Source organism: Zosterops lateralis (genome assembly GCF_965231275.1).
Source record: "Zosterops lateralis genome assembly, chromosome: 16".
Classification (NCBI taxonomy): domain Eukaryota; kingdom Metazoa; phylum Chordata; class Aves; order Passeriformes; family Zosteropidae; genus Zosterops; species Zosterops lateralis.
Window position 1 is genome coordinate 12,677,188 of NC_139776.1, and position 14,260 is coordinate 12,691,447.

Sequence of the window (14,260 nt, forward strand, 5' to 3'; positions counted from 1 at the left end):
TAAATTCTGTGGTGCTGTGATGGGCACAAACCTGTTCCAGTGGGAGGTGTCCCTGTCCATGGCAGGGGGATGGAACTGGATGAGCTTTAAGGTCCTTTTCAACTCAAACCACTCTTTGATTCTATAATAAAAGATGTGGAGATTGTAGAGAAAGGTAATAGCTTTTATTAAGGGAACTGATACTGTTTGAAGAAATAGTTACTTTTCACAGGCAAACTCTTCTTCAGGCTGACATTTTGAAAAGTAATTTTGTTCTGAATGGAGCAAATGTAATATTTCCTGAATACCATAAAGCCAAAGACAAACGTAGGGAAATGCTCCATTTCAGAAAATTGCCATCTGAGACCTCCAGTGTGTAGAGTCAAAACGTTTCATTACAGGACTCACTGTGATTTAGCAATGAAAATAAGGCTTTGAATCCATTTTTAATAGGATTTATCTGTACTGATTTTAAACCCACATTCAGTTCAACTGCTGAAAGGTTACTCTCCCTTCAGAGGTCAGTCTTGGGAGGGAGTCTGCCATGGCAATGGAAATTTGCAGGGGGAATGAGCTAAATCATGGAACTGTGGGATTGTTTTGGATGGAAAAGATCTTTAGGATCATCCTGTCCAACTGTCATCCCAGCACTGTCATGGCCACCACGTCCTCAAGTGCCACATCCATAGGTCTTTTAAACACCTCCAGGAATGGCGACTCCACTTCTTCCCTGGGCAACCTGTTCCAGGGTTGGGCAAACCTTTCCATGAAGAAATTTCTCTCAATATCCAACCTAAATCATCCTGGGCAGAGAATGTGCCCACAAGGCCTCAGCTGTTCCATTGCTGGAAGCTGTTGTCGGTTTTAAAGCTGAATTAAATACATGCAAATCTGTTCTAATTGAAATCAACTTTCAGTGCATCACTTGAGGAAGGCTTTTGGGTTTCCAGTGGAGAAGAGGGTTGGTGGGTATTTTTCCTGGGAGTTTCTGCCTTTTTCCTGAAATTTTTATTCCTATGTAAAATACTCCTCTCCCTTACTGAGTTTAATGTGTGTAACCCTGCGGGGACTCACTGCTGGGGACAGGCTGGATCACACCATTATTTATTGAAGGTCTTCACCTCCATGTGGAGGACCAGGATCCAGGCAGGAAGGGGACCAGCACTGACATGATCAAGAGGCATCTCTCATTATGAGGAAAGATGGAAAAATTAAACATAATTCACCTTGCAAAGCTCCATTTTTATATATATATATATATATATATATTTAGGGAAGCAAACTCTCCTGGTGCTTGCTGCTTCCCTGCAAGCTCAGCTCACCAAGTCATAAGATGAGGCAAAAATCTCAGCTTTTTTAAGATAAGAAAGCAGTTGCCAGCTGTCCAGACTGCAGGGAAGAGCTGGCGTTTTGAGCTCTAAAGAATTAATATTGGGAAATCCAAGAAAACAAATGGATAGTTTAGGAATTCTGTCTCACATGTTTTTAAGCTGGTCATCATCACAGAATCATAGAATGGCTTGAGTTGGAAGGGATTTTAAAGATAGTCCTGTCATTTGAGGATTTTGGCTTTTGTCTTGCTCTTCCAAGAGCCTGGATTGCTCTTTACTCTGCTTCATGTTGGGAAAGGATTTCACTGTGTTCACCCTATAAAATCAGAGTGTGTCTCTTATAAATACCTGTCTAAACATACAGACCACTCTGACCAGAGATACCTCCAAAAATCCCAGCACGGTCCAATCCAGAGGCTTCATTTTCTTGGTTTGGCACAAATTCCTCTGCAGCAGAATTGAGTTTTCCATGCACACAGCCCCACTGAAGGGGGCTCCCTCTGAGCAGGTGGGGTGCAGCCAAGCCCAACAGCCCTCCCTGTTCTCTCTATTAATGATTATCCATCCCTTGGTCCTTCCAGGCTTACAAGAGGAAAACAGAAGCTGCCAAGAAGGAGTACCTGAAAGCCCTGGCCGCGTACCGGGCCAGCCTCGTCTCCAAGGTACAGCCACGCTCACGGACGGGTTACAACTCACTGGAGCCTCCAGGGAGGAGCAAATCTATCAGAAATGCTGTGTAATTGTCATACCAGAACTGAAACCAGTATTAACACCTTCCCAAGGGGCTGAAAGAGAAGCTCTGCAGCACAGTTAAGGCAGGAGCTGGGCTGTCATCTGCTCTTAGCACCCTGCAGTGAGGCCCCACTTGGGGTGGCTCAGCAGCAGGGGAGGTTTCACCAGTGTCCCTCTGTGGGGTGAAGGGGTCTCTGCTGCCTGTCCCCACTGTTTCTTGCCTGCTTTGGGGGTGTGAGTGCAGCAAAGGGGTCAGTAGGGCAAGGTGACACCAGGGGCTGGCCCTGGGGAAGGTGACTCCCAGTACTGGGCTCACTGGTACCACAATCCTGCTGCACCCTGCTCCATGCACTTGGGCTGTCCCACCTGCTCAGGAGTCCACGTGTCGCTTCTCCTGTGCATGTTCATCCTAGAACAGATTTTTAGGGAGTTTTACGGAGTTTTATGGAGTAAGACCCATAACTGTGGGTGGATGAGATGTGAGCACATGAGGACTTACCACACTGCAGCCAGGCCAAACCCAGAGAGCTCATTCCAGTGCCTTATAGGAAAATTTCAGGGCATTTCAAGCTCAGACAAGGACTCCAGTGCTGCAAGACCACACTGGGGAACAATGATGGGCCCAGTCTCCTAGACATGGACACCCATCCCAAGGGACCTCACAGCCTGCCCTCCTCCACACCTCCAGAGAGGGGACACAGGCATTCCCTGTCTGGGAATTTGGGGTGTCTCTTGGGGAGCTCAAAATCTTTCTTGCACAGGGATAATGCTGCCCTTGGGTAGTGAGTGGTCCCCCTTCAAAACTTCTCCTTGATACTACACCACATCCTCAGGGCCTGATCATCACATTCAGCTGCCTTGGGAAATAATGTCATCTCCCAAATCACCCTCTTCTGCAGGATCAGTGTGGTGATGGTGAGCTGGAAAGGCTCAGAGCCCCTGTGCAGACAGGTAGCTGCCAACTTCTCAACAGAACAGCAGCAAGGACAGAAAAAGGGGATGGGAAGGACTTGTTGAGGATTTAAAACTCTTGTTGGTTCCTCTGGAAGCCTCTGAGAGTCTTGTCTTGACCGTGCCGCTCAGCAATGTGGGGCAGGAGTCATGGAAGACATGGGGGCATGTGCTCTATGGCTTTGGTTTTCTGCAATTGCTCTTCTGCAAAACTGTTTTTAGCAAAGCAGCACAGTGTGGTCCTGGCTGCTGGGTGAGAAAGGATAAGGAGTATCTCTGCAGGACCCATCACAGGACAAAACCCTCATTGTCCGACCCAGAAAATTTCCCCCTGTCCTTCTCTCCTTCCTGCCACAATGATGATTGTCCCGTGCATTATAGACCCACCAGGGCTGCAGGAGTGCACAGGATGGAGAAAGCAGTGGGTTTACAGACCCATTTGTACTCTGTTGGGAGCAGGAGGGGTTTGTACCCACCCAAAGCAGTGAGCTGCTGCTGGGCAGCTTGCCCTGCACTGGCTTGTTCCCCCTGATGCTCCCAGCTCTGCCAAAGGCACAGTTGAGTTCCTGGGCTTTAGTTTTCCAGATACGGGTGCTGCACCCAGCACAGGGTGCACACAGCTGCTGCAGGGCTGGGAGTCCATGTGGGAGAGGAGCAGCATCCCTGGGGAACTCACCTGCACACACCGATATCTCGGGATGCACATCGACATTTCCTCTTTTCCCTCCTCACCACCTCCCACTCTGTTTCCCCGCAGAGCTCTGCCGACCAGGGGGAGACGAAGAGCGCCCAGAGCAACCCCCCTTCCAAGATGATCCCGCCGAAGCAGCCCATGTACCCCATGCCCCCTCAGGCCTCCTCCCCCTACCCCGGCCTGGGCTCCTTCCTGTCGCCCTCGGAGCTGCAGAGCTACCGCGGCCCCCCGCACGCCGGGCTGCCCCGGAGCCTGCCCGCCAAGCCGCTGCTGCCCAGCCTCAGTGCCTCCCCGCCGCCCTCCTTCCAGATCAGCCCCCCGCTCCACCAGCAGCTGTCCCTGCACCACCCGCAGAGCTCGCTCCTGCCCCAGCCCCTCGGCATGCAGCAGGTCCCGCAGCAGCCGCTCCTGTCCCCGCCCATGGCACTACAGGTACAGCCCGCCCTCAGCGCCTCGCCGCCCGGGCAGCAGGTCAGTCAGTCTGCGGGAGTCCGGGCTGTGGGGCCTGGGGAGTCCGGGCTGTGGGGCCTGGGGAGTCCGGGCTGTGGGTTTGGGGGAGTCCGGGCTGTGGGTTTGGGGAGTCCGGGCTGTGGGGCTTGGGGAGTCCGGGCTGTGGGGTTTGGGAGAGTCCAGGCTGTGGGGTCTGGGGAGTCCGGGCTGTGGGGCCTGGGGAGTCCGGGCTGTGGGGTCTGCGGTGTTGGCCCTAAGGGAGTCCTCCCACAGAAGAGAATGGAGGCCCAAGAGGGGCTGAGGGAGCTGTGAAAGGGGCTGGAGAATTCCTGAAGGAGCTGGGAAAGAGCTAGAAAATTCCTGAGAGAGCTGGAAAGGGGATGGAGAATTCCTGATGGAGCTGGGGAAAGAGGTGGAGAATTCCTGATGGAGCTGGGAAGGGGCTGGAGCACCAGGAGAGGCTGAAGGAGCTGGGAAAGGGGCTGAGCCTGGAGAAAAGGAGCTCAGGGGGGACCTTGTGGCTCTGCACAAGTCCCTGACAGGAGGGGACAGCCGGGGGGGTCGGGCTCTGCTCTCAGGGAACAGGGACAGAACAAGGGAAAATGGCCTCAAGTTGTGCCAGAGGACGTTTAGATTGAAAATTCAAGAAAATGTCTTTGCTGAAAGGGTTATCAGGCAGTGGAACAGCTGCCCAGAGAAGCAGTGGAGGTACTATTCCTGGAAGCATTCAAAAATGTGTAGATGTAGAGAACCTGCAGAGTTCCTGGAGGTTTGAACGCAGCCATTCCATAAGGCCAGGCCTCAGTGTGGCCTTCCAGTACTTAAAAGAGTACTATTAAAAGGTTGGTGAACAACTAATTGCAGATGCAGAGAGTGATAGGACAAGAGGGAATGGCTTTAAACTGAAAGAGAAGAAATGTAGATTAATTGTGAGGAAGAAATTCTTGGGTAGAGGGTTTAGTGGTGGGCTTGGCAGTGCTGGGTTAATGGCTGCAGTCTTGGAGGTCTTCTCCAGCCTGAATGATCCTGACTTCTCCAGCACAGGGACTGGGTTTGAGCTCTGCACAGTGAAAGGGGCTCTGTAATTTGGTGATAGCATTATAGGGGATCCTCACAATCACTCACTGGGGTAGGACCTGTTGCTGAGGGCAACATTTTGTGAAACATCATCCTACATAGTTTGTGAATAAAATATAAAAATAAAATAAAAAATACCTCCCATTGTCCTAATTTGGATATTTTGGGAAAAAATCATGTTCTTTGCCAGGTAACTATTGTAGGAGCATCCGTGGCCATCTTTCCCAACAAACTATCATGAATCTGGTTTCTATACATTGCCTAATGGATACAAATTTAATTAAACCCACCCCAAAAAATTGGGAAAATTGGTCATCTTTCAGCTAAAGCAGCCCCTCAGTGTCCCTGCTGAATTGCCAGTGGTGGCAGCTCGTGGGGACAGTGTTGCTTGTGTGGCTGTCCCTTGTTCCTGAACACTGGGCTGGGGAACTCAGCACTGCTCACGAGTTGAGCTGCATTGGACACTGGCTTTGGTGACCAGACTGCAAAAATCTGAAAGGCTTTTGTGGCTGTGTGCCCTCCACAGCCATTCCTATGCCCAAGGAGGCAGTTCCTGACAAAAAGAGCAGGGAAAAGGGATGTCAAATGCTGCAGTGACACCACGGTCTGGGCTTGGGCCCGTCTGTCTCTGGGGCTCCTCCCGTGCTCTGAGCTGACAGCTTTTGTGGACAAAGCCTGTAAATGTGATTATGCACTGTTATTAAACCTGCAGTTCTGCTCTGTGTGCTCCTGTAACCCTCCTTTTCCTCTCCACCCCACAGGACTTCTCCCACATTTCGTCTGAGTTTCAGAACAGTGTTGGACCCCGTTCGCCTGGCGCATCAAACCCCGCAGGCAGCACTGAGTGGGACAGCGACTACCCCAGCAGGGAGTGTGGGGTCAACCACTGCAGGCCAGTAGACACAACAGCTCATTGCAGTGCACATCTGGGTGTGACAGGGACCAGCTGCTCAGTGGCTGCCCTAAAATGTACAGCCACTTGTGCTCAGGGAAGCTCAAGGCTCCCTCATCTCTGCAGGCTCACTGAAGTGATGCTATGGAAGCAGGGAGCTCAAAAATCATGGATAAATTCTTCATTGGACATGAAAAGATTTTTTTTTAAATTATTAATTTTCATTCAATTGAAGGGTTAGACACATTTCTTTCTAGAGCAGCCCCCCAGCAGAGTTGCTGGAGGTTTGAAAGCAGCCATGTCCATAAGGCCAGGCCTCAATGTGGCCTTCCAGAACTTAGAGAGTCTTATTAACAAGTTGAAGAACAACTAATTGCAAAGGCAGGTAGTGATAGGACAAGGGGGAATGGATTTAAACTGAGAGAGAAGAAATATAGATTGGATATGAGGAAGAAATTCTTCCCTGGGAGGGTGGGCAGGCCCTGGCACAGGGTGCCCAGAGAAGCTGTGGCTGCCCCTGGATCCCTGGCAGTGCCCAAGGCCAGGCTGGACTCTGGGGTTTGGAGCAACCTGGGACAGTGGAAAGTGTCCCTGCCCATGGCAGGGGCTGGATTGAGATGGGCTTTAAGGTCCCTTCCGACCCAGACAATTCTGTGATTCTGTGATAAGCAAAGATCTTCTGTTCCTAAAGCAATTGCTCTTATCACCAAGGCCACAGCTCCCAGCAGGACCTTTACCATTCCTGGGGTTAGTGTACAAACCCTCAATCCTCCCCAGAGCCACAGAGTGCTCCATCCCCCTGCCCCATGCAGGAAACCCCACTGACATCTGCACAGATCTTCCCCTTATCCTCTACAGGCTCTGGCATGAATGTGCCAGCATGAAGGTCCTTTAATGCTGCTTGAATTCCCCAATAAATTAACAATATCAGGGTAGACCTAAATCTGGGGAACAGGGAGTATGCTGGAGCCATTTCCAACCTCTGCCTCACCCACTGCTCTAGGCTCAGCTCTAATAGTTTGGAGACTTCTGTGTTCTGTAGAACATTCCCAGGGCTCTCTGTGGGAGCAGTAGAGAAGGAGGCTGGATATGGTCGGAGTATTGATTACCTTCAAGTGCTGGAACATGGTGCTTTCACCAGAAGTAATGACCAGCTCCCAGGCTTCTCAGAGCACAGCTCGTGTCTGTGCCAGCAGAGCACTTACAACTGCAGGGCTGGGCACAGACTGTACAGACATTTATTTCTTCCAGGGAAATAAGTAACTGCCTGATCCATTAGAATATCCCTGCTGTCTGCCTGCCCGAGGGGGCTCAGGGACATGGATAGGTCTGACCTTTGCATGCTCCTTCCTGAAGTCTCTGCAGACAGCCTGAAAGAAGGAACATGATCAGGACCTGGTTGTAAAAGTCACTTCACATGTTGTGGGCAAAATGTTAAAGGTGCTTGGGGGGTTGTGGCACATGGATCCCAATTTCCAGAGGGACTGGGCAGATCCCATTTCCTCTAGAAATAAGCATCCCTTCTTAAGGGATCAGCTGAGAAAACATTTGATTCCCTGTATAAATCTCACTGCCTGGGTCCCATGAAGAAATCCCAGGACACTGCAGAAACAGGTGAAACGTTCCCAGAGCAGTGGGGACTGAGTTCTGTGTTGCTAAAACAAGCTCTGTGACATCTGGCTGGAGTGCCACACTGTAAGCAGAGGGCCCATGCAATTCATGATCAAAGCTCATGCATTTCATGCCTTTGTCACAGCAAAAATATCAAATTTCATGGGTTTATCACAGCTTCCTGGAAAAAAAAAAAGTCATTCTAAAACCAGACAGATTATGCAGAGACTTCCAGATAATTATTAGAGTAGATTGTAGCAAGGAACTCAGATGGATAGAGATCAGTCCTGCAGAAAGTGCTTAGTGCACTGAAAAATATCAGTGTCTGCTGAGGAAGGAGCCATCTCCTGTGACTGAAGGCACAGGAGCTGTTGGATTGTTCTCATTTATTGCAAAGCCTGGTGTGCCAACAGTGCCCTCACCTCCTGCTTCTGCTGCCCTGGGATCTGCAGCCTCAGTGTCCCCTCTGCATCACCTGGGGCATCCCCAGACATCTGTAGGGCTGCAGCTCCCTGTGCCTCAAAGTTCCTCACAAGCCAAGAAAAGAGATGATCTGGATCTCCTCATCCAGGGCAAGGATTGGTGAGACAAGGGGAAAGAGCTCCCGCCTGCCAGAGGGCAGGGATGGATGGGATATTGGGCAGGAATTGCTCCCTGTGAGGGTGGGCAGGCCCTGGCACAGGGTGCCCAGAGAAGCTGTGGCTGCCCCTGGATCCCTGGCAGTGTCCAAGGCCAGGCTGGACAGGGCTTGGAGCAGCCTGGGATGGTGCAAGGTGCCCATGGGTACAGGATGAGCGTTAAGGCCTGTTCACACCCAATCCACTCCAGGATTCCGTGATCTTCCTCACTCTTCTCCTTTCTCCAATGCCCTTTGTACTAATTTCCAAGTGACATTCAAAGTTATCATTGGGCTCCTCCACAGCACCTTGTCATTACTGGGTGGGTCCAGCCCTGAACAGATCTTGGGCACAGCAGTGATGAAGGAATGTCTCCATGGGTTTGGAGTGCTGCCCTAGGTTTATTTGGGAAGTCTCTGGACCCTGTAGTGGCCCATTTCAACCTCAGAAGTGAATTCAGCTTAATTGCAATTAAAGCAGCACTGTGAGGAGCAAAATCTGGCTGGAAAGAGAAGGGATTATTCCTTGATGGGAGGTGACTCAGCTGTAGAGTCCCAGATTCCTGGAAAAGAGGATTGTCCCAACCTCCCCAGCACACAGACTGCCCTGTTGGGTTAGGAATTTTATTTCATGTCTAACCTTGATGTTTCTTTAGCTTCCAACATCTGTTGGCACTGGGTTAGCTGGGGTAAAACCTCCCAAGCCTCGTTTTCTTTTGTGTTTGTCATCCAGTTAACTTCTGAAAAACTGACAAGGTTGTCTTTCTCTCTGTCTTTATCTAATAAGGGAACTTGTGTAGGGATTTTTGGTTCCCAGCCTGTCCTTGCTAGTTAAAATGCCATCGAATGACACTTCTTCCCTCATGCCCTGCAAATTCTGAGATCCTGTGAACAGACACTCCTTAATTCACAACTCAGCCATGCTGGAGAGAAAGTTTTAAATGTTTCTTACCTCCTGCTCTCCCTGTTCTTAATGACTTTTTGCTTACTGACTTCCATCCAATTTTCCTGGCTCTTTCTGGGCTGAAGCCCAAGCTGTCCTAGATTGTGAGCAAAGACATGGAGAGCATTTCCCGTCTCCTGCTTAGTGTTTGACTATCACTTCCCACAAGCAACTGCAGCACACAATTTCAGTGCTTTTTTGCCACCACATCACAAACTCCTTTCCTAGTCCCCTGTCTCCCTCACCTGACAGGCTGATTCTGGCACTTGCTCTTTCCCAGGCACCGAATTCCTCTGTTTCACAGTGGCTTTCTCCAGGGGAGCTGCCTCACCTCCACTGGAGCTTTACAATCACTGCAAATCTTTCTTAATCCCTAATTCAGTCTTAACCCCTCAAAGCACCTCCCTTGTTTTTTCTGTCTTGTTTTCTGATCACAACTCTGTCCACACCTTCTTCAGGGGTTGTGTCCTTTCCATCCTAAAACATTCTATGATTTACCTTTGTTCCCTCACACTTAGGTATTTTTGGGATAACACTGAACTGGATTCACCTTTCTATGTCCTTCCTCTCTTTTGCAAGGCACGGATTAGGGTCTTTTTGGCTGTCATCCTTTAGCAACTTTTCCCCCCTCTTCCCACTCTCCTTTAGGCTAAAAGATGGGACACTGTCCATTACACCTTGTCCAGGCACAAAAAAACACGTACAGCCACTAGATCCAGACATTTATAACCTCCCTAATTCCTTCCTACAATACAGTGATCCTCCCCAAAGCAGGGAATTTTCCAAATCAGGAGCTAAATGAGCAAACACTATAAAAAGACAAAGATAACCCATCACAACTGCACTTAGTTTGGATTCAATTATTTATGGTAATACTTTGTAATGAACTGGGAAATGTTCTGTAGCATGTTGTGTAAAATTAATGAAGTTTTAGGACTGGAATACCTCGCTGCTGCTCAGTGGCATTAAATCTTTTCTGAGTGCAGGAGGGAAGACTCTGCATTTTAAATGCGGATTATAAAATGTGGAGATTAGGAGAGGGTGGGCTCTTGACTCTGTCAGAAGACAGCTCTATCAACAACAGCCCTGCCCTGCTGTCTGCCCCTTCCCTTATATTCCACTCACAAACATACCCAAACCAGAACCTCCCAAGACTTTTAAGGTTCTCCACCACTTTTTAAGGCCAAGGTGTCTTTATGGAGCTGGTGATGTTTCCATCATGTGTGTGCAGGTGATAAACTCCACTGAAAGTCCTGGATCTCAGAGCAAAACCTCCACTGATCATCCACCAGGGGAGAGGGACTTCAGCCACTTCTCTCCCTACTGTGTTCCCCCCAAAAAAGAGTCTGGGTTTCCTCTTTGGGCTCTCCTTATGTAGTGTCAGAAGGAGCACATTTGATCCAAAATTCACTCTCTAAACCTCCGTGGCTCAGCCTGAGGTGAGGTGAAGCAGGGGATGGTGGGGCTAATCCCAGGCAGAGCATTCCAAGATCCTGCTGGTGGGAGCTGCAGGGACACCCAGAGCTGGCCCTGCCCTGCAGCCCACACCAAGAGCAGTGACTGAGCCAGGGGAAGAAACTGATGTTGGAACTCTTACAGCTGAAATTCAGGAAGAAATAAAATTGCACCCAACTCTTACTCTTAGGGAGACCTTCTCACTATCTACAACTACAGCCTAAAATTTAGGGTTAGAGTTAGGATTATGCCCTAGGGATAGGGTTAGGTCAGGGTTACCCTCTGAAAGAGGGTGTAGCCAGGTGGGGGTAGGGCTCTTCTCCCAGGTGACAAGGGACAGGACAAGATGAAACAGCCTCAAGTTGCACCAGAGGAGGTTTAGATCGGGTATCTGAAAAAAATTTCTGCAGGGAAAGAGTGGTCAAGCATTGGAAGAGCTGCCCAGGGCAGTGGTGGAGACACCACCCCTGAGGGGCTTTAAAAGCCACATGGATGTGACACTTGGGGACATGGTTTGGCAGTGCTGGGAGAATGGTTTGACCTGATCTTAGAGGGCTTTTCCAACTTGAATGATCCTGCTGTGGTCCCTCTGTGTGCAGCCCACGCTGTGTTTCATGCTCTCGATGCCTTTTTCAACCCAGAAGTGAAACAACACTCACTTTTGAGATAATGTTAGTATGGGCGGTAATATGAAAGCTGGTCTTTATTGGAGGCCTTCAGGGGCAGTCATGGAAAAATGTCCACAAAATCTCATCCCCCACAGGGGTTTTATAAGTTTGGTAAATCAGCATAATTGACAAAAAGCACCAGTTAGGAGCACAAGTGGTGATGCAATTCCCCCCACCCCAGGTCAGTTCCCTTCTAAATCTTACCCCCCTCACATGGGACTGGTACTTTGTTGATGAAAATGTGTCTGAAGAGCTGTTTTTCCACCTTGGTTGCCAAGGAGAGCCAAGATGGTACAAGTGCTTTGGAATATGTTTTGTCTCTCTGCCTAGGGAAAGGGCATGGAAAACTACTGGGAAAACTAGCCACTAATGCAATAGGTTACAAATATATGTGTAAAGGATACAGAGAACATATTGATGCCTTGGAGTGGCTACCTAGAACAAAGGCCAGACAGAGTGAAAAGAATAAAATGGGTATTTATTAAAAGCCTTCAATAGATACACCTTGGGCAATGCAAGAGCCTGGCAGAGGCTGCACCCAAGATGGACAATGGTCATGAGTTTCTCAGACAGATATAAGTTTGGTCTAATTGCATATCAGGAGTTAATTGTCCAGTTACAGCTTCAGGTAATGAAGTCACATTCCCTCAGTTTGCTCCTCCCCAGTTCACTTTTGTTTATATTTTTGGGGACTGAGGCTGAGGATGTCCAGGTTCTCAGGCCTGGAAGGATCGTTTTGTCTGACCAAAATGTGAAGAGAGCTTAAACAGTATTCCAGTCTGTATGGAGTTCAGAGTTATACACTAATGCAGTACAGGATCTGGAAAACATGAAAGGTAAAACTCAAGGCATCAATATGAAAGAAAAAAAGGTAAAAAACCAAAACTGCATCACCCTAAAAGCCACGACAAGGCACTAACTGTGTGCCAGCTCCTCCCCAGCCCCTTCCCTGCTGTCTGACACATGCCTCTGCTTTCTCCTACAGCATGCTGCCAAGGGACAAGGCACTCTACCTCACCTAAGGCTCAGCACCCCTTTGGGAGGAGGCTCATTCGAAGGACATTGAGAGGGTCAATCCTGCAGCCCATGGGAGGCATGAGCAGGTCGGACGGGCGGGACGGTGGCCTCGGCGCTGCCTTTGTTTCCAGGCTCTAAGAGCAGTTTTTTCTTTTTATCCTTTCAGTTTTGAACTCTAAAGAAAAAAAAAATAAATAAAATAAAAAGTCTACTTTCTGTGGAAGCCCCCCCCCCCCAAAAAAAAACCCCAACCCAACAACAAAAAAACCACCCCACCTCGTGAATCGCAAAGAACAAAAAAATAAATAAAGAGAGAAAATTCAAATAAAAATAACAAAATAAGCGCAAAACCAACAAAAAAATACTGAAGTTAAACTAAGGACACCGTTTTTCTGCTTGCCATCAGCTTAGCTACAGACTATTTTTCCTAGTGAACTGCTTTTAGATGCAGCATAAACCCAGGTCTGGTGTCCTGCAACATTAGGCCAGCTCAGTAGGAGGATGCACTCTTTTGACTTGCTAACAGCACTAAACTTTGTGCAAAGAAAATGTGAAGTTTGTGTGAATATTGTACATGCAAAGGCCTTGGATGGTCTGGTGAAAAAAATACAAAAACAAAAAAACAAAAATAAATAAAAACTATTGCTAGGTAGGTGGGGGAGAGAGCAGAAGGCAAACTACGAGAGGACAAATGTGAAAGAGATCATGAAAATATAATTTGTTGGATAGTTGTAAGTAGTTTACTAAGTGTTTTAGAGCTGTGCTAAAGACATCTTTAAGATTTTTTTGTGAAAGAAATTAGTAGTTTACTTTATAGTAAAAGCATTTTATATTAATTGTAGCACATTTTTTAGTTATACATAGAAGGGAGATGTGTATAAAAAACCAACAAAAAAAAAAAGCCTGCCAAACTTGTTTCTATTATTTGTACAGCAAGAAATGGACAATTTATATCCATGTTGTATGGCATTATTATTTTTTTCTGGCCATATGTCCATCTATTTAAAAAATTGCTGACAATGATTTTTGTCTATTTATGAAAAATTAGAGCGCATAATTACAGTTTCTCATAAGGTGCATTTTTGGGATTTTTTTTTTTATTTTTTATTTTGTTTGAGGGCGCTGCTTTGGCAGCACCTGGCACATTCGGTTCACAATGCTTATCTTACCTTTCTTTATAATAAAATGTATGAAAAGTAGAGCTGAAGCAGTCTCTCCTTATTCTGGGGGACACCCTGGAAGTGGTCTCTGCCTTGTCCTCCTCAGCTTTCCAGCCCTCTCTCCCATCACATTCTCACCTGCCCCACCCTCTCCTCACTCTGCAATATCAAAGTAAATCATTTCATAACAAATATGCAATGATTAAAATAAGGAACGTTATGAAAACCTTCCTGGAGTTACCACAGCGAGATTTCCTCTCATGGGGAGAGCTTCTGAGATACTAATTCTTGGGGTGTGTGGCAGGTAAGTGGCCTTGAGACTCTGCAGGGAGGAGGTTTCCAGCCCTGGGAGAAGGTCTGCAAGGGATCATCACGGGGAGTTTGGTGGCACCAGGTGCCTGTGGTTTGTACTCTCTGAAGGAAGGTGCCACCCAGCAGGCAGCCCCAGCTCTGTCACCTTTGGGTCACTGTGACAGTGGATTTGGAGCCCTTTGGATGTCTCTGCTGAGAAGGTTTGTGGCACAGCAGTGCAGCGAGCCACTGAATGGTGACCTTGCCAATATAGGGGGAAACTGTGCAAAGCAATAACCACATTTTTAACAACTTTTTGGCCACCTCCGTACGTTCCTGCAGGGCTGCCTCTGCTGCTCTCAGAGGGCTGGTAGCTGCTCTGGGGCACCACGG

General features: G+C 48.3%; 1 protein-coding gene across 2 annotated transcripts in view; it reads left to right on the forward strand.

The window, feature by feature from the left end:
- The window catches only part of TOX2 (TOX high mobility group box family member 2), a gene marked incomplete at its 5' end in the record, with an annotated part of 149,884 nt that extends 136,198 nt beyond the window's left edge, over positions 1 to 13,686 (forward strand). For both annotated transcript variants that reach the window (XM_083873445.1, XM_083873446.1), the window contains 4 exons: positions 1,892 to 1,972; positions 3,751 to 4,158; positions 5,976 to 6,106; positions 12,385 to 13,686. In XM_083873445.1, coding sequence (XP_083729571.1) covers positions 1,892 to 1,972; positions 3,751 to 4,158; positions 5,976 to 6,106; positions 12,385 to 12,421 — 657 coding nt within the window. In that variant the 3' untranslated portion in view covers positions 12,422 to 13,686. The remainder of the gene's footprint in view (positions 1 to 1,891; positions 1,973 to 3,750; positions 4,159 to 5,975; positions 6,107 to 12,384) is intronic.
- Between the last annotated feature and the right edge of the window lie 574 nt (positions 13,687 to 14,260).